This window comes from Brassica rapa, chromosome A08, assembly GCF_000309985.2.
Source record: "Brassica rapa cultivar Chiifu-401-42 chromosome A08, CAAS_Brap_v3.01, whole genome shotgun sequence".
Lineage (NCBI taxonomy): Eukaryota > Viridiplantae > Streptophyta > Magnoliopsida > Brassicales > Brassicaceae > Brassica > Brassica rapa.
In genome coordinates this window covers 15,027,754-15,049,578 of record NC_024802.2, presented here as the reverse complement: position 1 = coordinate 15,049,578, position 21,825 = coordinate 15,027,754, and the positions used below count along the sequence as shown (strand labels likewise).

The window sequence follows — 21,825 nt, the reverse complement described above, 5'->3', positions numbered from 1 at the left end:
TAACAACGTGGCACCCATACTACGAACTAAACATGTGCTGCCTGTCTACTCTAGTGTCTAAAGTCACCTAACTATAATAACCCTAGTGTTAAGACTTAATTGATTTGTTAAGCTTACTTTTAACAAAAATAATCATCATCTTGGTTATTGTCTACTAATCTCAACATTATTTATCTCTAACAATCATTCGTTGTTACTGTTTACAACTTGCCATCTATATTATAGAGAGAAAATCACTTGACAATGTTGCACATAATAGATAGTAGATCTCTGTAGTTGTAGCAGATAACCTCTCGATTTTACATATTGAGAAGAAAGAAACTTGTTTTGGATATCATATGCTAGAGATATTCAGATTTTCGATTTGAATTAAAAATGATTGTTCATATTTGATAGATATTACTATAAAATTTTCAACTGGCCGATTTCACCTTAAAAATAACTGATAATTATAAGAATTTGAATTTATTCATGTTTTCAAGAGTCAAAATATACATACAAATTAACTAACAAATGAAGGCAAAACCAGATGTGTAATATTTTTCCATGTTATCGTTTAGAGTTGTTCTTCAAAATTATTTTGAATACCAATCAAAATTTGATTTAATTTGACCAAAAAATAATTAGCACGAGTATACTTATATACCTTAGCTACTTAACCTAGAGTTACCACTTAATTGATCGGTTAAATCTTAGCTATTGTCTACTAATCTCAACATTAGTTTATCTAATAATCATTACTTGTTAGAATGTACAACTTGCCATCTAATATTATAGAGAGCAAATCAGTTGGAAATGTTGCACATATACTTTTGTTTTCTCTCCAAAATATACAAAAGAAATAAACAGATGGATGTGTATAAAGCTGCTCTCTCTCAACATTTATGATCGGCCTCTCTACATCACAAAGGCAAGAAGAGAGGGCCCAAAGGACAGAACTTTCCTTCAGGGTATCCTCCAAGCTTCCCCACTTGGCCTCTACTTTTTCATTTTTTAGGGACTTTTTGTAACACACTCTCTCTTCTTCTGCTAAAATTCCCCATCTCTACTTGCAGGAAACAGAGAAAATAGGAGAAAATGTATGCAGATACAGGGCTAGGGTTCCGATTCATGCAGGGTTGTTCTCCAGAAATCCATCAGTTCGAAGACCTCTTTAAACCCTACAAGCTCTCTGATCAAACGGTTTGTCTTAATGCATTCGATTTTGTTTTTGTTTTTGTTTTGCCTTGTAAAGGTTGAGTCTTTCTTGGCCGATGTAAAGATCGAAACTTTAATCTTTCTTCTGTTGATGCTTTATAGAAAGAACTCAACTTTATTCTTCCCTTTGATTTAGGGTTTGTGATAATGGGGAGGAGTGAGCCTTTTCTCTCTTTATACACGCTGGACTTAGAACTGTTAGAGCGTGTGATGTCTTTACTTTTTGCGTGTGTTCCGACAGTCAGATTCCGTGTTCAAAATGACTTCTGTCTTTTTTTTTTTGCACAATCATGTTCCACTTAAGAAAGAAGTAAGATTTGCTTTCCTTTCACCCCTTTTTGAACGAATCCACTCCCAAAGAGATCTGTTGAGTGTTTGTACATAAAAGCCAAATAAAACTCACTGAGTTTCTGCTGATGAACTTTGAAGGAAACATGTTTTAGGTTTTGATCTTGGCTTTCTCTTGTTCTGTTTTGCTCATGTTGTGCTGATCTTTTGGTGATTTGTGAAGCAGATCAGTCTTGTTGAGGCGTGTGAGTATGGTTTCGGAGAGGAGAGTGACCTATTCAAAGCCCCTGAGCCGATCATTGAAGAACCAATGCTAGCCGTTGACCCTCTCTCACAAGAGATTGTTGAACTCAGTGATCTCGGGTCGTTGCAGAGTGACCAGCAGCTTATAGAAAAGGCGTTCTACGAGTGTGAGCAGGAGCTCTTGGTGAAATCAGCGATGGAGTCTCCGCTGCTCTCCGAGGTACTAGACAGGAAGAACGTCTCTCAAATGGACAGTAGTAGTGTAGTTGTCTCTGATGTCCCAGTTCCTAAGAGCGTGAGCTCGGGGAACCTGACATCGATGGATATGGCACAGCACGAGGAGGCGGTGATTCAGAGGTTCTTCCCTCCAGTGGATAATGGAATGAGAAGAGCCTTTAGCGAGAGCGATATACAGGTTTGAATCAAAGTTTTTAATAGCAGATTAAGTGTTTTCAAGATTATGGAGCTGTGCTCTCTTGTAGAACTACTGATAACTGATTAGGAAGTTGTGACCTTTCATATAGCTCATATATATATGGTTAGTTCACTTGTGGATGTTTTCCTTTATGGCAGACACTGGGGAGTAGAAACGCGGGTCAGGTTCAGTCTCAACTGGATCGAATAATCGTTAGTTGTACCTCTGAGGACCGTCGTGAGAAGCTTTCTCGATACAGGGACAAGAAGAGCAGGAGGAATTTTGGGCGTAAAATCAAGGTAAACACCTGAAAGATGGTGTAGTGTTATATTAGACTATTAGTATCTCAATGTACCGTTTTTTGTTGGGAACTGAGTTAATGGATGATTTTGGTGTGTATGGGTTGCAGTATGCTTGCAGGAAGACACTTGCAGACAGTCAACCGAGGATCCGAGGAAGGTTTGCAAAAACAGAGGAGATGCAGAAATGAGAGGATTCATTTAGTTAGGTACCTGAAGATGAGCAAGAAGAACAGTTTGATGAAGTGTTTTTGTATATAAAGGGTTTGTCTGAATAAGCCTCTAAGGAGTAAGGAGTAGGAAGGAAAACAAGTGATCTTATGAAGCTCACTCGGTCTTATCTATGCTTATCTATGTTTAGATCTTATGAAGCTCACTCGGTCTCTAAAACTCTAAATTTATAAGCTGTTTGATGTTCGTTTCTATAGTTCGACCGTATATATATTAACAGTTGACGTTGGTAGGTGTTGATTATTTAGATGACTTTTTGTGGATGCACAAACTACAAAGGGATAGCATTTTGAAAATATGAAAAAAATAGTGAGATTCTAGCCAACTAATTGCCTGTGCTAAGTTTTATATCTTTAAACAGGCATTACTAAGGCCCTGTTCGTTTGCTCACCCAGGTGATCCATCTGGGTGAAGATGCAAATTAATGTTCGTTTTGTGCATTATAATGCTACATCCAGATGGATCACCCAGCTGAATTTTTAAAAACTCATCTCAAATTCTCACCCAAATGAAGGTGAGTCTTGATGGTGCATCTGGATGCAGATGCATCTAGTTCAGTCCAAAATGATAAATGACAAAAATGACCTTTTAAAATCAAAATATTATTTTCAAACCGTAAATTCTATTTTATTACATATACATTTTTCCGCTATAACAAAAAAATGCATTTTCTCGCAAAAACTGAAAAACACACTTTCCCGCCAAAACCGCAAGATGCGTTTTTCCGCAAAAAAAAACATAAACACACACATTTTCATAAAAACACATTTTTTGGCTAAACCAGCAAAACCGCACTTTTCGACCAAAATCCAAAAAACGAATTTTCCCACCAAAACTCAAAAAACGCATATTCCTGCCAAAACTCCAAAAAGTATTTTCCGGCCAAAACCGCAAAAAGCATTTTCCCGCCAAAACCGGAAAACAGAATTTTCCCGCTAAAACCGGAAATGAAAATTTTCCCGCCAAAACTGGAATACGCATTTTCCCGCCAAAACTGAAAAACACAATTTTACCGCCAAAACCGGAAAATGAAATTTTCTCGCCAAAACCGGAAAAACGTATTTTCCCGGGAAAACGCATTTCCCGCTAAAACCGGAAAAACACATTTTCCCGCTAAAACCAGAAAAACGCATTTTCCCGCCAAAACCGAAAAAGCGCATTTTTCCGCCAAAACCGGAAAACTGTATTTTCCCGCCAAAACCGGAAAATGTATTTTTTCCGCCAAAACCGGAAAAATGTATTTTCCCGCCAAAATCGCAAAAATGTATTTTCCCGCCAAAACCGGAAAAGTGCATTTTTCCGCCAAAACCGGAAAACTGTATTTTCCTGCCAAAACCGGAAAACTGTATTTTCCTGCCAAAACAGGAAAATGCATTTTCCGCCAAAACCGGAAAAAATATATTTTCCCGCCAAAGCCAAAAAATGCTTTTCCCCGCCAAAACCATAAAAATGCATTTTTCGCGAAGAACACATATTTCCTCAAAAACTGCAAAAATATTTTTGGCTAAAACCGTAAAAATGCTATTTTTCCGCCGAAACGTAAAAAAATATATTTTAGTCATTTTATTAACAAATTCACATGGATGCAGATGGAAGTTAAAAAATGACAAGCAAACGAACATAGTTGCATTCAGATGATTCATCTGAATGCATGGACGAAATGAAGAAACGAACAACACCCAGATGGAGCATCTGGGTAAGACATCTAGATGGACCATCTGGATGCATCTTCCAGATGTACAAACGAACAGGGCCTAAGGCTAGAATCCTAACCCTGACCTTGCATCCGCCTGTCATGGTCATACATGCGTGATTCATCCCTTAAACTACCATTACTCATAACCATGAATAAACCATGCATATGAGGACCTGAGTTTATCCATCTGACTTTTATAATTTCAAGTGTAAATTTTAGATTTTAATGAATACCAGTGTATATATATACTATATATTGTCAATAGATTTTACTTTTAACCCGGATTAAAACGATTTCTAGATCGGCCACTGATCATATTCTGCCATCCGAGTGGGGGAAGGTGACCGGATATAACCTCTCGGCATTACTCATGTGATATGGAATTCCAGAATGACTCAATTTCATCCACGGCCTAACCTCAAACATGGATGAATAAAGGAACTGTGGCATCATAGATTTGGAAACTTCTCTGACTAGTTTGGCCCATGTTGAAATGGAATAACTGGAGATGGCCAGTTTGAGGAAGCCCTCCTCCACACGTTACCTTGTTGTCCTCTTCCCATATTTGAACCACCACCTCTCGTATAATGTATGGTGGCAATATAAACCCTTCTAGATACCCACTTTGTGGACCAAACACATATGTAAGGAGCGTATTTGGTGGACTTGTTGACACGTGTTTTGCCACTCTTTAGACATCTTGACCACCAAATATTTCTTATTGACGAAAGCTAACAAGACACACATTCAGTTTTGCATCTCCACAACATTCACACAAAATAGAAGCCAACTAATCGGTTTGTTCGGTTCGATTACGGTTTAGTAACCTGAAGAACATTCCAAAACGCAGCGTTGAAGGCATTAGGGTTTCTTCGTGGGTTTTAGTTTTGCCTTATTCTCTCTCTCTCTCTCTCCTCTTGTTTCCTCTTCTCCAAGGAATCTGGATTTTTTTTTCATCTTCTCTGAGGTCTTTGATTGATCTAAATCGGATCTCTTTCCGGCGGTTAGATTCAGAAGAAAGCTAAAATGGGTGAGGCAGAGAATCTCTGGGTTGCTTCAGAGATCCCCTCCTCGTCGTCGTCGTCCACGGCGGACACAAAAGTCCTTGACTTTCCGACCAAAGATTCGACCACCGGGTTTGAAATCCTCTGTCCGACAACAGTTTCCCTGCCTCATTTGGAGAAGGGTTCGTCGGAGGATAAGCTAGGGTTGACGGAAAGGGTTTTCTCCGCCGCCGGAGCTGCTTTTCTCTCCGCCGTTATTCTAAATCCTCTCGACGTCGTCAAGGTTGGTTCTTTCGTGTGATGTTAGTTCATTAACCGCCGCAAAGTTTCATGCTTTTTTTACTCTGTTTATGTTGTGATTTTTGTCGTCAGACTCGATTGCAAGCTCAAGCCGCTGGAGTTTCTTACTCTCACCCTCTCAGCTACGACATTGGCCGCATGGCGTTCTTTGGACCGAACATGGTGTTGTGTCTGAGTTATTCATAGTTGGTTTAAAGGAGAATGCTTTTGATATTAATTGTAATTGTTTTCTTTATGGGTTTTAGATGTTTGCAGACTTGAGATGTTCTCCTTCGTGTGCACGCGCTGGTGTTCAGGGTACTGTCTCTATTTGCCCGCCAGATTGTTTCCAGTACAAAGGAACCTTTGATGTCTTCACCAAGATCATACGTCAGGTTAGTGTGTCACTTCAGTGTAAAGATAATGATGGTTTAGCTGTTTGAGAGGGTGTTTTAGTCTAGAATCTTGCCTATGTCTCTTTTTATAAACGCATTAACTGATACAGGAGGGGATGGGACGCTTGTGGAGAGGGACTAATGCTGGTCTTGCACTAGCTGTGCCTATGGTATGCTCTCTTATTCGCATTTGTTTGTTTTGGATAGGCTATGGATCAGTGAATTCATTAAGTTTCTGCATATAGGTTGGGATATATCTCCCTTTCTATGATATGTTTCGGAACCGGTTGGAAGAATTGTCTAGGGAGAATGCGCCTGCGACGACAATGTTTGTGCCTCTTGTGGCAGGGGCATTGGCAAGATCCTTAGCTTGTACAGTGTGCTATCCTATTGAACTGGCGAGAACACGTATGCAGGTAAGTTTTTGTCTGCATATGTTTCTGTAACTCTGGAATGTGTCCTATACTTTCTCAATGGAGTACCTTCTTTCTCTGACTAGGCATTCAAAGAAGCGAAAGCCGGTATGCAGAAGCCTCCTGGAGTTCTTAAGACGCTGGTTGGTGTAGTCTCTGAAGTCAGGACAGTAAATAACCTTCAAAACAGTTGTAAGTTGCTCCTATAATCGATTCATGTTTGCCCTCTCTTATGCATATCTCTTCATTGATAGGCTTGGGGTTCTTATTTAGTTATTGAGTCTTTGTTATATGTGTTCACTGTGACAGTGCACAACTATCGTGTTCTATGGAGAGGCTTGGGTGCACAGCTAGCCCGTGATGTTCCATTCTCAGCAATATGCTGGGCTACTCTCGAGCCAGTAAGCTGTTTGACAACTTTTTAAACATTGTACTATGCAGAGAGATGTTTGTAAAGCAAGAAAAGTGAATTGGTTTTGACCTACTCCTTGGTTGTTGCAGATGAGGAGGAGGCTTCTTGGAATCGTGGGAAACGATACAAACGCTCTAGGTATCCTCGGTGCAAACTTCTCCGCTGGTTTTGTAGCTGGAACTATTGCAGCTGCTACTACTTGTCCTTTTGACGTTGCAAAAACAAGAAGACAAATAGAGGTTTGTCCTCATAGAAAAATTGTCTATATTCTCATCACAAAACCATACTTATATGTCTCGCCCATTTTCCATAAATTCAGAAGGACCCTTGTAGGGCAATGAGAATGACGACACGACAGACACTCATAGAAGTTTGGAGGTATGTATGCGTATATTTTGAACGATTCCATTGTTATTTGCTTAGTAAAAGTAGCTCTGTGTTTGAATTGAAACAAAGACTTAACAATATATATACTGAACACACAGGGATGGAGGGATGAGAGGACTGTTCACGGGAGTAGGTCCAAGGGTGGCACGTGCAGGACCATCAGTTGGGATAGTGATTTCATTCTATGAAGTAGTCAAGTATGCTCTGCATCGCCAATACGCTTCATCATGACCCTACAAAGTAACTAATCACCTACACATGAATGTGGATACGGCTTTAGGTTATAGCTTCTTCAACTCAACTTAATAAGTGAAACAGGCTCTGTCCTCCACCAACACTTGTTTACTCCGAGTTTGAGCCAGAAAGTTTTGTTCAGTTAATTAATTACTGGTGGTTTAATCCGGTTTGGTAATAAATTTGAAGTGAAAAGAAGAGTGGGAGAATGAATTAATGGATGTATCTCTCTTTAAAAGCACCACTTAGACAAAAGAAAACGTTCATGTGTTTATTGATCTATTAGCTAACTAAATGATCTTTCTTAAAAGCACCACTGAAGATGCCAATCAAATGTACAAATATTCTAGTTCTGAACCAAAAAGAAACAAAAGTTGTAGATCTTATGAAGAAAGTAAATAAACCATCGCGTTTGATCTAGAAGATGGAAGGAAGAAGTGTGTGTTGTTTCTCATGTCTTCAAATCTCTCCATCTCCCCTGTCTCTCGTCCCGGTACTCTTCCTGCTATGGTTTCTCACCTGTTATTATTATTGTTCCAAAAATATTTTTATCCACCATTGTTACAAACATATAATCTCTCTATCTCAGTTTATACATAGTTTTAAGTTTTTTCTTAATTTTATCCTTGTTTAATTATTAAAATTCAATAATATTTATTATTTTATTAGTTCAGTTAGAAACAAAATTATTAATAAAATTATTGTTAGAGCGACAATTTAATTTTGAAACGTAAAGAATTTATTTTAAATTTAACTAAAAATAAAATAAATAAATCAAATAAAAAATTAAAGCAATATTTAATTTGAGACGGAATGAGTAAAAGTTTCATATTTATATATCAACTAGATATGAACCCGTTCGTTGCAACATGTTTTGTTCGATGTTTTAATTTAATAAAGAACATAAAATAATTAATAATTTGTTATAGTTTTGTGATTGTTTTTTATATATTGTGTGAGATTTACTTAATAATTAAAAACTCATTTTCACACATAAATTCAAGTTCATATTTTACTTTTTTAATTATGGTGCATAAATTAATTATTATCAACTTTGTACTTAGGTATAGAGAAAACACTATACCTAAAAATTTAAATTGAAAGTTAAATAACGATAATCAAGGCAATGACAACATTATACAATTTCTTATATTACTAAGTTAATGTTTTATTAAATAATTTTTAAGGAAAATTTTTTCCTTAAGATTTTTTGAAAAAGGAAAACTTTCTATTTTATAAATATTCTTTTGATTTACAATTAAAAAATACTATTAGATAAACTTTTACATTTTTGTTTAGGATTTTAGAAAAACAAAATTACTGTCCTATAACCTTTTATATTTATCTTCTTTTTAGAATTTCATAAAAGGTAAATTGCTATTAAAGAATTATTTCCAATTACTAATAAAAAAATTAAAATTACTATTTTACAATTTGTATCAATACTATTTTTACACTTGTTTGGTTAATTAAATAAATTTTACTATCATGTTCATTATCAAATTCTCTCTTTAAACTATTATAAAATAACTTGTTACAATTCTCTTTTGGTTAGGACTTAAAAATATGATAAAATCTCTTTTGTTGAGTATTTTTTTAACAGGAAAACAATTATCAAGTATTATTTTAAATTTCTGGGGTTTTAGAAAATGAAACTATTATTACATAATCTTTTACAATTATATTTGTCTAGGATTTAGTAAAATAAATTACCATCAAATAATTATTTCCAGCTAATATTGACTGTTTTTAAGAGTTGCCATTTTTAAAATTCGGTTTTTCAACATCAGTAATATACAATTTTTCTTGTTAATTAAATAATATTTTCTAGAAGTTAATTAAATAACATTTAGTATCATTATTATCATTAAAAATTTTAAGTAAAATTACTATGAAATTCACTCTGGTCAGGATTAAAAAAAAAAAAAATCTTATTTTGTTAAGATTAAAAAGAAAAAATATTTTACATATCGTTTTTATTTATGATTTAGGAAAATAAATAAGTTGTTTTCACCTAATGACAGGTCTTTATTGACACATTCGCAACCTATTGTTTTTAATTAATACATGTCACAATTATTTCTGGTGAAATATTTGAATTAATATTTTGTGTATAATTTTTTAATACAAAATTATCTATTAAAAATAAAATTAATTAATTATAAGAAAAATAAGATTATTTTACAATTTCATTTTATTTAGTCTTTTAAACAAGAAAATTATTATTTTATTATTAGTTTTTCTTTAAGATTCTTATACAACTAAATTATAATTTATAAAAATACTGTTGAATTAATTATATGTTTTATCTTATACGTACAAACACATATCCACACATAATCATGTACGACAACAACATCATAATTAAAAACATTATGTTGTAATAAAAATTGAGTTGTATTAAAAAAATTAAAAAAAAATACTCAGGTATTATTTTCATGTAAATTCTATTGTATTTTGTAAAAATAATATGTGGAAGCTTAAACCTAAATATAGATGTGAAATATTAATTATAATTTTTTTTAAATCCTAAAGAAAGTTAGAAGAATATTTGATAGTAGTTTTCTTTTTAAAAAAAAATCCTAAACAAAATACAATTGCATCATATGATTTAAGTACTAAGCAAAAGAGAATTGTAAAAAGTTGTTTGATAATATTTATTGAAAACGGATTTGATGATGAACATGATATTAAAATTTATTTAATTAAAATGAATTGTAGGAGTGGCAGTGATAAAAATTGTAAAATATTAATTTTAAAACTATTTGATAGTTTTTTTAGAAATTCTACACAGAATATAATTGTTAAATATCCTATGATAGTAATTTTTCTTTTCTAAAATCCTAAACAAAAAGTGAAAACAGTATTTGATAGTATTTTTCTTTTTTTTCAAATTCTAAATAAAATAGATTTTTTAAAATTGAATGTTTTCCTTTTTTAAAATCTTAACAAAACGACAGTTTTAAAATTTTACTTTATAGTAATCTTTTAAATAGAATTGATGACAAAAATGACACTAACTATTTAATGAACAAAAATAAAATTAGAATGTTGTCGTGATTGGTCTTTATATGTGTTTGGTCATATACTCAAACACATGTTTGATATATATTTTTCGTGTTTGCTAATAAAAATATATTACTATTACGGTCATTGTTAGTGATATTTATATATGCTTGGTCAGTACCAAATCAAAATTCATCGTCATATTATTACTTTTTTGTGTTTACTATGTAGTATTTTTCTAATCATTTTTAATTAAACTGTTATTAGGAAAATATATCATTAAAATAGTGAATTAATAAAATGATTTAATATAAGATAAGTTTAATATAGATGTGGAATATTGCTTATTTTATAGTTAGTTTTTCTTCATGATTTTATTAAATAATTTATTGTACTTGTAATATTTTATATAATTCGTTTTTGTTTAATATTTTTTTTTCTTAAAAGTTAATATTTATCTTTTATAAATGTCTTTCCTTAGTATCTTTAAAAACAAAATTATATTTTTTTGTAAAAAAAATAATTTACTTCCAAATAGCTTTTTACAATTATTTTTGTTTATATTTTTTTTTCAAAAATGAAAATTACAATCAAATATTTTTGACAGTATATAATTGTAAAATATTATGTAATAGTAATTTTTCTTTTCTAAAATCCTAAAGAGAACTTAAAAGACTATTTTTGTAATGAGAATTTTCTTTTTCTAAATTCTACACAAAAGATAATTGTATCATATTTTTGACATATGTCATAATCTTAAAATTTTATTGACACATGTCGTAATCATGTTAATTAGCAACTTTGAAGAATCAAACTTTATATAATAAGATGGAATACATATTTTACAATATCCCGCTGAACCTCACTATATCAACTATATATATATATATATATATATATAGCTATAATGCTCTTTCATGTTCATATTCTTAATTTAGGGTAATTGGAATGATGAGGAGGCCAAGAGGTATTTCGAAAACTAATTTTGTCATTCCAGGGAAAGTGACATAGGTATAGATCATCTATTTATTATATTATTAAAACTGAAGTATATTTTAGTACGGTTTAGAAACATGAATAGCAGTATAAATAAGAATTGTTTGAAAACATGAATAACAATATAGAAAAAAAGTATAATGTCTTTTTAATAATTTCATTAATATAATTACATTAATTATATTTCCATATTTCACTCATTTTAATAATTTCATTAGTTATATTACATTAATAATACATCACATCATTAATTATATTATCATAATAATAATAGTTTTTATTTTATAGTTAATCAACATTGATTGTGTGTCAATTATAAAATAAAAAAATGTAAAATAACTTGATTTTGCATATGCTTAAACGTTCGGATTAGTTTTTTTTTACTAAAAATCTTTTTTAAAAATTTTAGTTTCAATCGGTGAAAAATTATGTAACCTAAAACATAATTCAAAGACATGTTTTTGTGAATAAAACAATAGCTTAAATCAAAATAATAAAAATGTATTACATTTATTGTCACTTAAGTTTTCACTCCACATAATTATTTCACTAAATAAACTCTTTTTATTTTAGTTAATTTAGCCAAACACATAGAAAGAGTATTTTTCTTAGTTTATAAAATCAGTTAGACATGAACATTGACTATTAGGTATGGATTGTTCTTTTCAGATATCATTTTTTTTTGTTTTGAAGTTAGGTCCTGCTTAAATATTATAAATTTATGTATGGGTTTTGAGTTGGATAATTTGAGTCTTAATGAGTTTGGTTCTGATCTATATGAACCTAAAAATATCTAAATAACAAATGTATCTGAAACGAAATCAAATATTTATACTAAAAATAACTATAGTATCCGATTCGGTCCAGGTTTTTTGAATACAATTAGTTATATTACAATTCATCTAAAATATATAAAACTAATTATGAAATAAATATCAATGTATAGAAATGTAAGAACCAATACCAGTACAGATTAATCTATAGTATATATATTATTAAGATAACACTGAATTAATCAAGAGCAGGAACATATGATCGTATCTTGTATGTCACATGTCTTGTGGTAAAGTCATTATACATGATTTTGGAAGAGAAAGAAAAGAAGAAGATAAATATACCTATCGCCGACGAGTTTGTACATTCTTAAGATTAGATCTTCCTCTTGTTGGCTCATATTCATGTATTTCCACTCCGCGCTACACACTGTGCATTGATCAAGCACACTTATTCACTTTTATATAGTTTTATCTTTACAGTAATCACACCATAATTTAATAGTATATGCATGTGACCATATACTTGAATCTCCAATACAATATACTATTTCAGTCTCGTTATCGAGACTACCTTGTTATTGGATAATGGAATGGTTTTCGATGTAAAATGGAATATCTATGTAATTTAGTACAAGATGGACCATCAGAGTTGTGACGCTGGTGTCGGTACGTTGAATCCATAAATGCAGGTGGAAGAAGAAAATGTGAGAAACTGATGATGTATCATGTATGAGACAATTTTAAAATATTTAGAAGACTGCGAGAAAGGGAGATGGCAATGAAAATCTTTCTCTTTCATTATATATTGTGTCCAGAAGGACAGAGCTTCCTAGGGGGCCTCGATCTAACTGTAGGGGTCATTTCATTTTCACTGAATACTAAGATGAAATATTCTTCAATGTTGGTCAAAAATAAAAAAAAGTTGTAAAAATCTGAAAATGGTAATTCTCTGGCTTTTTAAAATTGCAATCTTTTATTAAACTTGGAAGCATGATATTTCTTGAATTTATTCTTTTATGGCAATCTGTGCGGTCCATTTTGCTTTTGTCTTAAATAGTCAGAAGCTAGCTAGGGGAACCTCATATCCCAGGAAATTAATGGTGTTTGTATGTTTAGTGAAACTTTTAGAAAATCAAAGCTACTCATGCAATTGGAGTATAAGTTGTTGCAGTTATGGCGGTATGGTTCATGGTTGGTAGATTGATGTTATATTGAGAGTGTGTTCAGTCAGGTTAATGTGAATCAAATTGTACAGCAGAAATCTTGAAAGTGTGTGTGGCGCGAGTAATGGAAGACCCAATAAATAATTAAGTTAGTAGTCAGACAAATAAGCTAAGATCGATTTGTTTTCTCATAAGAGATAAATTTGAGAATCATGCTTGTAAGAGAGATGAATACTCATATGTAGCATTACTAGTGAACGTCGTAGTAAATGATAATACACCCGCGAAGCTCCTCATTTCATAATAAATTCGATTTACGCAGGCCCGTCTCTAAGGTGTGCTGATAGAGCATTTGCACAGGACCCAAAAAAAAATTTAAGCAATTTTAGATATAATTTAAGGAATTTTTTTAAACAAACAAAGGTCTTTTTTCAGACAATTGTTTTGTTATGCATATAAAATATGCACAGGATCCATACATACAATGAGACGGGCCTGGATTTATGTTTTTTTGTTTATGTTTCACAAAATAATTTGTCTTAGTTGAGTCTGTTTGTTAATGACAAAAAAAATTGTTTACAAACGGAAAGATCTAATGTAGCCACAATGTGGAAATTCTAAAAGTGATTGTTCGAAAGAATTATCATTAGAAACCAGCTTTTTATATTTTAAAAAGGAATTTGTTAAGGAAATACATGACATTTAGATCACAACATACTGTACTCTCTTTTTCAGTATATAAGATGTTTTTGAAATTGTTGTTGCTTTACAGTATTTTCAAATATCTATATAGTATATTAATTTTATCAAATTTGTATAAGCAATTGTATTTTTACTATCTTATTTATAATTAAATAATTAATTTAATTTAAAAATTATATTCAGTGATACTTTCTAGAAATTTTAGGTTTTTAAGATGTATACATTGAGGTAAAACATCTTATATTGTGAAACAATTGGAATATAATATATTTTAGAATCTAATTTTCTAACAATATTTGGTACTTTAATTTAGGATTAAAGTTTGTTCTAGCGACCTTAAATACTGAAGTTCATTTCGGGGGAAATTCAAATCTATGGAGGGAAAACAAACACGTACAGGGGAAACAGACAGCGCATTATGTTTTAAAGAATGGGTCCAATTTAGGTCAACAACTTCTTCAAAATAGGTCCACTTCCTCATCACCCATACGAGACCGGGCACAAAGACCCTTCGGCTCCTTTAGTCCTCGCTAGCTTGGTTCTACACTCCAGATATTCACAGACTTGAACTATGTAATACATATACTTTAAGTCTTTAACTATAATCCAAGTGTAGTTCAAAAAAAAAAAACTATAATCCAAGTCTCCAATGACAGAGAGCAGATCAGTATGATAAAAAGAGAATAAAGAGAGATAGTACACTATCTTGAGACGACCAAAATATAACGCTAAAATTAAACTACTTGCGGTGAATAAATGACTAAGCTCTATTTGGCTCTGCCAACAACTGCCACAAGAGAGAGGAGATACAGTACAGTACGCTGCTGTGATTATACGCACGAACTCTGTCTTATGTTTATAATTTTACAGTGTTTCTCTACGTACGAACTGTTTATAATTATTTATTTTTTGATAATTGCTGGTGCGATTAGGGATGATGCATGGTCTACATGCACACCAACTTTCGACATTGTAGACAAATACGTTAAAATTAAATTAACCCGTAAGGGTTTTAAATCATTTTGTTTCTTGGTACCAAATGGAAGGAACCTCTGGCGGCTTTACCTAATCAAACCTTTGAAATCAAGTTAAAAATTACAAAACTTTTACGAAGCCTCAACAAAAGACTTAGGGCTGATTGGTTTTCCCGGTACGATCCGCAAACGCAGCTTTTGCGGTTAGTAGCAGTTGACAACATTTTGAAACAATCATACAAACCGCTACAAACCGCTCTGAACCTCTTAAAATCAAAAGCTGGTTCCAGCTAGCGTTTACGGTCGCGGGCGGTTGCGGGTGGAAAAATAAATATAAAATTATTTTCAAAATTATTTTAAAATTTTAAATTTAAAAATTTTAAATGAAAATATTATAAATAAAATATATACATATTTTATATATTAATTAAAATTCACAACAGTATCATAATTTGCTTTAAAAACTTTAAACTAACTATTTATTAGAATTTTTAAACATTTCTATACACACATATATAAAGATATACACATATATAAATTGAAATAATTTTGTTTAATTTTTTTTTATTATAAATCTTCAAAACAAATTTTATTAAAATTATAACTTTCAACAAATTTGATTTTTTTTTTATAAATAAACCTAATATTTTTATTAATCATATTATATTGATAATTGTTATATTTTATTACAATAATATGTTTTTTATATTTTTTTAATGTTATAATATGTTGATATGGGTAATTTATTATTAAAACGCTGGAATATCTTATAATCAATCAGTCACTAATATCCCGCAAACACAACAGTTTTTAAACGTTGCACCAGTCATACAAAACGCTTAATAACGCTTGAAACCGCAACCACCCGCATCCGCAAACACATGCACCCACAAGCGCTGCATTTAAACCAGTTGGACCCTTAGTTAAACCAAAATGAGATCTAAAGTTAATATTTTTTATAGCTATATTCCGATCCAAGGTCTGAGGAAACATACATGTATGGTCTATATATTGGGCTGGGCATGTTATTCACTAAATTTTATTTGATTCGCTATTTGTTTTAATTCAGTAAAAATATTTATATCTGTAAATTATTGGAGCAAAATAAATATAAAAAATCAGTGTTTGTAAAAAATGAATCAAATCATAAATAATAAAATTTTAAGTGTCGAATATCCTGTCAGCTCTGATTGAATGTAAGATTTTGGTATTATTTTATTTTAGATTTTTTTTAAATCACATATTGTTAGAAATCCAAAAAGGTTTTTAAAATTTCATCAACACCGTAAAGACAGTCAATGGGAACAAAGGAAAAAAACAGGAGAACTGAAGACTTGTTAACAAAAGAAAAAGAAGACTGGTTCGATGAAATCCTATACAAAAACTATAAAATATTTAACGACCTTCTAGTTAGGTCTCACATTGTCAAATATGAATATTTTTCATCAAAAAAATAATATGAATATTGAACGTCATTCTTGTTAAACGTCATTCTTTTTTTTTGTAGTGATGAATTAAAAGTCTTCGTTTCTCGAAAAATAAAGTCTGTATTTTGTGCACTTGAAAATTCTTTGAGGATGTCACTTTATCGACTATTCTACGATCTTGACCCATTTTGTATTTTTCTAAAAGGTTTCTTCTTTTTTTTTGTCAACCTAAAAGGTTTCTTCTACTTTTCTTATTTGTGCTTTATAAAATTTATTTATCAATACCAACCGGCAAACATTGATAAAGAAATAGCCAACTTCCACTACCTTGTTTGATATATGCATAGATAAATTGGAACGTAATTAAACGCTTAGGAAAAAAAATACGAACACATCGCAGTCAGTAACATATTATGTTGATTACTCTTTGATGTTCTGAATTTGATTTTTTATAACTACATACAGTGCTGCAAACCACTGAGGATACAATGAAAAAATATAATTATTATACATTACCAGTGTGAACACGTTCCTGAATTTGATTTTATTTAGATAAATGACATTTATTATTGTTAAATATGAAAAAGAAAGTTCAAAAAAAAAAGAAATGTGTAGTATGTTTTTGACTAAAGACACACAAAAAGATACAACTCTACACATTTGTAAATTAAACTAAAACTAATTTCTAGAATATCAAACCTTTTTATGTGGCCACTTAGAAATGGAGATTGATTTTATAGTTGGAAGAAGAACCATTGCGTACTACTAGTCAACTCTTGCAAGCCCCCAACAAGGTCTCTGCTACTTCAACTCTCTCAACAACTCTTCGCGTATGTTGTCTCTTTTGAAAAAGTTATGATCTAATTAACTTGCAATATATATATATTATATATACCACAATTAACCAAACTTATTCGCGTATGACGACACTACAGACACTCATAGAGGTTTGGAGGTATGTATGTGTATATTTTGAAAGATGCCATTATTATTTGCTTAGTAAAAGGTCTGAAACAAAGACATAACAGTATATACCAACACACAGGGATGGAGGGATGAGAGGACTGTTAACGGGAATGGGTCAAGAGTGGCACGTGCAGGACCAGCGGTTGGGTGGTTTCCTTCTACGAAGTGGTCAAGTACGCTCTGCATCGCCAATATGCCTCATCATGACCCAACAGAGAAACTAATCACCAACACATGAATGTGGATACGGCTTTAGGTTATAGCTTCTTTATCTCAATAAAATAAGGCTCAATCCTCCACCAAACCCTTGTTTACTCTAAGATTGAGCCCAAAAAAATTGTTCAGAGAAAAGTCTTCAGATGTAATTGAAGTTTCAGAAAAAAGAGCAATAAAAAACAGAGCACTTAATAAAAGTAAACGTGAAGGCATAACAAGAAGAAGGCTAAGATTTGGAAGATGGAAGGAAGATGTGTTTGTTCTTTCTCATGATCCAATATCTCTCTATCTCCACTGCCTTTCTTCCCGGTACTCTTCCTGCTATTATTTCCCACCTATTATTAAAAGAAAAAAAAAACTTCTTATCCATCATACATGTAAAAATAACCACATGTAGGATTAATAAATATAGCTCTATCCATTTCAGCTTATATGTTGTTTAAGTTTTTCACATAGATTAAAAATAGTTAAATGTTTTATTAGATTCTTATTTGATTATTAAAATTGAATAAATATTATTATTCTATTAATTTATTTGGAAATAAAAGAAATAAATTAGCAACAAATTGTATATTTCAGAATGATTGTTACAAAAAGAATATATTTTAAAACGAAATTTAATTTAAACGTAAAGAGTAAATATTAATCAAATAGTATTTATTATGTTTATTAATTTGATTACAATAAGAGATAAAATAATAATTTTATAAAATGACATTTTTAATTTAAAACGAAAGGAGTAAAATCTCATGTCTCATTGATGGTGTACACATTTTACTACATCCTTATTGAACCTTATTATATCAACTATATATATAAAATCTATAAGAGAAATACCTTACGATAATTTTAATTTTTTTTACTTGAAATATAGCACAAAAAAGTTAAAATAATTAAAATAGATTTCATTAAAAAGTAAAAAACGCTTATATTTATATTGTTGACTAATATACACTTAAAGTCTATATATGAAGGGTGGGACTGGAGGGGAGTACGGTTTAGGGTTTAAAATATTAATTAATATTTAAAAATTAAAATAATAATTTAAAATTAATTTTCAGAAAGAATTTTTGGATTTCAACTAGAAATTTCGAAAAAAAAGAGTTTTGAATTGAAAAAGGATTTTCCAAAAAATAATATATATAGAGTAATGGTATAAGGATCTTTTAACTCTTTGATAAAATTTATTTTAATCATTTTCCTCTTTATATGTTCTTTTTGTCAAAAAAACTCTTTTCAAGTTCTATTGGGAGATTTGCCCTATCTATAATGTTCATTCATTTACATATTCCAAAATTTAGGGTAATTTTGTCATTATAAGGAGTCTAATTGGTATATGTAACTAATTTTGTCATTTCAGGGAAAGTGACCTATAGTGTCTACATATTATTGAGATGACACTCAATTAACTAAGAGATGGAACGTACGGGCGTATGTCACATTTTCGTATGTCACATTTTTTTGTGGTAATGTCCCTACAAATGATCTTGGAAGAGAAAGAAAAGAAGATAGAATATACCTATCGCCGACGAGTCTGTACATTCGTAAGATTAGATCTTCCTCTTGTTCGCTCATATTGATGAACTTCCACTCCACACTACAGACTTCTGCATTCATCAAACACACTTCTTCACTTTTATTATTCTCTTATACTACGTAAACGTAATAATCCCATTTGCATTTTTGTGACTATCTACTTGAGTTCTGGACGTTTCTTCGCTGGTCGTAAATACATATTTTTCTATTTTATAAAACGTCTTATTTTGGCACTTTTCAAACAAATTAAAAAAATTATTAGAAAAATTTATCTTTCATTAATATGTTAACAAAAGTACTCACTTTAATTAATCATTAAAGTGAAGAGGTTAAAATTAGAATATTGTTTCCAAAATTGCATTGAAATGTGAAATAACATTTTTTGTGAAACAAAACTAACACTTAAAAATGATTCTCTTTACAAAAAGAGGAAGTATATGTGATAATTAAGGCTGCAAAATCTGGTAAATGCTAAGGGATAAATACAACTAGGGTTAACTATATTTATCAAATACACTCCAACTAAACACGATTAATATCTCAAAGACGGGTACAATTAAAGATCATGCATATATAAGCTAATTAAATGAAACACAAATGGAATATCTATATAATGGCGATTGATAAAAGATGAACCATCAGAGTTGTGACGCTGGAGTCGGTACACTGAATCCATAAATGCAGGTGAAAATAGAAAATGTGAGAAACTGAAGTAACGAGTTTACAAAAACTGAAAAAGATGTATGCGAAATTATAAAAGAGAGAGCAGAGACAGAGAGAAAGATAGCAATGCACTCTTTATTATGTTTGGAGAGAGAGAGAGAGAGAGAGAGAGAGAGAGAGAGAGAGAGAGAGAGAGAGAGAGAGAGAAGAGAGAGAGAGAGAGAGAGAGAGAGAGAGAGAGAGAGAGAGAGAGAGAGAGAGAGAGAGAAGAGAGAGAGAGGAGAGAGAGAGAGAGAGAGAGAGAGAGAGAGAGAGAGAGAGAGAGAGAGAGAGAGAGAGAGAGAGAGAGAGAGAGAGAGAGAGAGAGAGAGAGAGAGAGAGAGAGAGAGAGAGAGAGAGAGAGAGAGAGAGAGAGAGAGAGAGAGAGAGAGAGAGAGAGAGAGGAGAGAGAGAGAGAGAGAGGAGAGAGAGAGAGAGAGAGAGAGAGAGAGAGAGAGAGAGAGAGAGAGAGAGAGAGAGAGAAAGAGAAAGAGAGAGAGAGAGAGAGAGAGAGAGAGAGAGAGAGAGAGAGAGAGAGAGAGAGAGAGAGAGAGAGAGAGAGAGAGAGAGAGAGAGAGAGTCATTTCGTTTTCAGTGAATACTAAGGCTCCGAGAATGATGACTGCAGGTTGAGCGGTGCGGGACAAGCGGTTTAAGTGCGGTGCGGTTCTAACAGTTATAAAAATGTATAGATATAGGGTATATATAGAAATTTTTGTTACTGTTAACTGCGGTCCGGAACGGAAAGCTGGTTACCATTGGAAGCTAAGATGAAATATTATTTAATGTTCGTCAAAAACAAAAATATTGTTAAAATCTGAAAAGGTAAATTCTTTGGCTTTATATAGCCAATATTTTAAATAAATTTGGAAGAACCATGATATTTCTTGAATTTATTTGCTGTTTTCTTTTGTATCAAATAGTTGTCAGAAGACCATTTGGGGGACTCAGGTCCCAGGAAACTAGTGGTGTTTGGACGCCTCTTGTCTTTTGGAAAATTAAAGCTACTTATACAATTGGAGTCGTTGTTGTGGTTATGACGATATGGTTTAACAAAATTAGCGGTATGGCTCGTGGGTTGAACGATCGATGTTATACATTCATAGCAGTGCCTCCTGCCCTAAGGGGTTATAGGCACCCTTTTGTGCTCAGTCAGGTTGAAGTTAATCAAATAGTGTGCAGCATAAATTTTGAAATTGAGTGGCACGAATAAACAAACCAAATTAACAGTTTTTTTAACACCAAACACAAGTTGGCACTTCTATATTGTTAACACTCATGAACTTTTTGAATGGTACTAAAAATTAAGTTAATAGTCAAGTAATCTCCCGAAATAAATATTTTCTAGAGTATTCATGCATATTAAGAATCTAATAAATGTTTACAGTTAAATTTGTTATTTATTTCATTATACATTTTTCAATAAATATCAACCAATAGTATTTAACCAATTCAAATATTTTCAATTAATGTTTCTTAAAAGTATACAATTTTTCAACATTAACTACTAAAAGTACCTTAATCTTTTTTAAAAATCTATCATTTTGGAACAAAAAAATAAATATAAAAAATCCTACTTTCGGGAATGAAGAGAGTAAAAAACTAGGAGCGTAAGAAAAAAAACTAGGATGGATTTGTTCTCGTGGAATCCAATGCATTAATGATGATATGACGGCACAAAAAAAAAGTAGATTTGTTTTCTTTAGGATAGAAGTGGATTTCTCAATAAAAAAAAATTGAAAAAGAAATAAAATGAAAACAGAACATAATTTCTCAAAAATAACTTTTCAGAACTCTACTAGATATCATCTTTCATGTGTTATTTCTTGATTATTCATATTGTTTAAAATAAAAATAGTTACTTAATA

The 21,825-nt window shown here is 31.6% G+C and overlaps 3 protein-coding genes across 7 annotated transcripts; 2 read left to right on the top strand and 1 right to left on the bottom strand.

Moving 5' to 3' along the window:
- The first annotated feature begins 259 nt into the window (after positions 1-259).
- Positions 260-2,920, top strand: LOC103834787 (zinc finger protein CONSTANS-LIKE 16). 5 transcript variants are annotated; one of them, XM_033277217.1, is made up of 5 exons: positions 260-950; positions 1,056-1,182; positions 1,709-2,143; positions 2,302-2,468; positions 2,503-2,920. In XM_033277217.1, the coding sequence occupies exons 2-4, from the start codon at positions 1,078-1,080 to the stop codon at positions 2,452-2,454; spliced, it is 693 nt and encodes a 230-aa protein (XP_033133108.1). In that variant the 5' UTR covers positions 260-950; positions 1,056-1,077; the 3' UTR covers positions 2,455-2,468; positions 2,503-2,920. The 5 variants fall into 5 exon arrangements, with proteins under 5 accessions (XP_033133108.1, XP_009109121.1, XP_009109122.1 ...); XM_009110873.3 differs by having other exon boundaries at positions 274-950; positions 2,302-2,442; positions 2,553-2,918; XM_009110874.2 differs by having other exon boundaries at positions 294-950; positions 1,712-2,143; positions 2,302-2,442; positions 2,553-2,918.
- A 2,137-nt stretch (positions 2,921-5,057) lies between these two features.
- Positions 5,058-7,775, top strand: LOC103834786 (mitochondrial carrier protein MTM1). The gene is made up of 10 exons (XM_009110872.3): positions 5,058-5,656; positions 5,746-5,835; positions 5,919-6,047; positions 6,158-6,217; positions 6,293-6,463; positions 6,547-6,652; positions 6,770-6,861; positions 6,962-7,111; positions 7,192-7,250; positions 7,358-7,775. The coding sequence occupies exons 1-10, from the start codon at positions 5,396-5,398 to the stop codon at positions 7,488-7,490; spliced, it is 1,251 nt and encodes a 416-aa protein (XP_009109120.1). The 5' UTR covers positions 5,058-5,395; the 3' UTR covers positions 7,491-7,775.
- A 2,657-nt stretch (positions 7,776-10,432) lies between these two features.
- On the bottom strand, positions 10,433-20,054 carry LOC117127286 (transcription factor TRY). Its single transcript, XM_033277271.1, has 3 exons — positions 19,892-20,054; positions 19,239-19,326; positions 10,433-18,054 (listed from the first exon to the last, which is right to left on the bottom strand). Exons 1-3 carry the CDS (start codon positions 19,929-19,931, stop codon positions 17,946-17,948), a joined length of 237 nt encoding a protein of 78 aa, XP_033133162.1. The 5' UTR covers positions 19,932-20,054; the 3' UTR covers positions 10,433-17,945.
- Positions 20,055-21,825: the final 1,771 nt, after the last annotated feature.

What these genes read in the sequence shown, in the direction of transcription:
- LOC103834786 (XM_009110872.3), top strand. Translation starts at nt 5,396, where the DNA reads ATGGGTGAGGCAGAGAATCTCTGGGTTGCTTCAGAGATCCCCTCCTCG. An exon ending in ATCCTCTCGACGTCGTCAAG is followed by an intron (nt 5,657 to 5,745) that starts GTTGGTTCTTTC and finishes TTTTGTCGTCAG; the next exon opens with ACTCGATTGCAAGCTCAAGC. An exon ending in CGTTCTTTGGACCGAACATG is followed by an intron (nt 5,836 to 5,918) that starts GTGTTGTGTCTG and finishes TATGGGTTTTAG; the next exon opens with ATGTTTGCAGACTTGAGATG.
- LOC103834787 (XM_009110873.3), top strand. Translation starts at nt 1,078, where the DNA reads ATGTATGCAGATACAGGGCTAGGGTTCCGATTCATGCAGGGTTGTTCT. An exon ending in ACAAGCTCTCTGATCAAACG is followed by an intron (nt 1,183 to 1,708) that starts GTTTGTCTTAAT and finishes TGATTTGTGAAG; the next exon opens with CAGATCAGTCTTGTTGAGGC. An exon ending in ATTTTGGGCGTAAAATCAAG is followed by an intron (nt 2,443 to 2,552) that starts GTAAACACCTGA and finishes TATGGGTTGCAG; the next exon opens with TATGCTTGCAGGAAGACACT.
- LOC117127286 (XM_033277271.1), bottom strand. Translation starts at nt 19,931, where the DNA reads ATGGATTCAGTGTACCGACTCCAGCGTCACAACTCTGATG. An exon ending in CCAGCGTCACAACTCTGATG is followed by an intron (nt 19,327 to 19,891) that starts GTTCATCTTTTA and finishes TGATGAATGCAG; the next exon opens with AAGTCTGTAGTGTGGAGTGG. An exon ending in TACAGACTCGTCGGCGATAG is followed by an intron (nt 18,055 to 19,238) that starts GTATATTCTATC and finishes TTTTAATAATAG; the next exon opens with GTGGGAAATAATAGCAGGAA.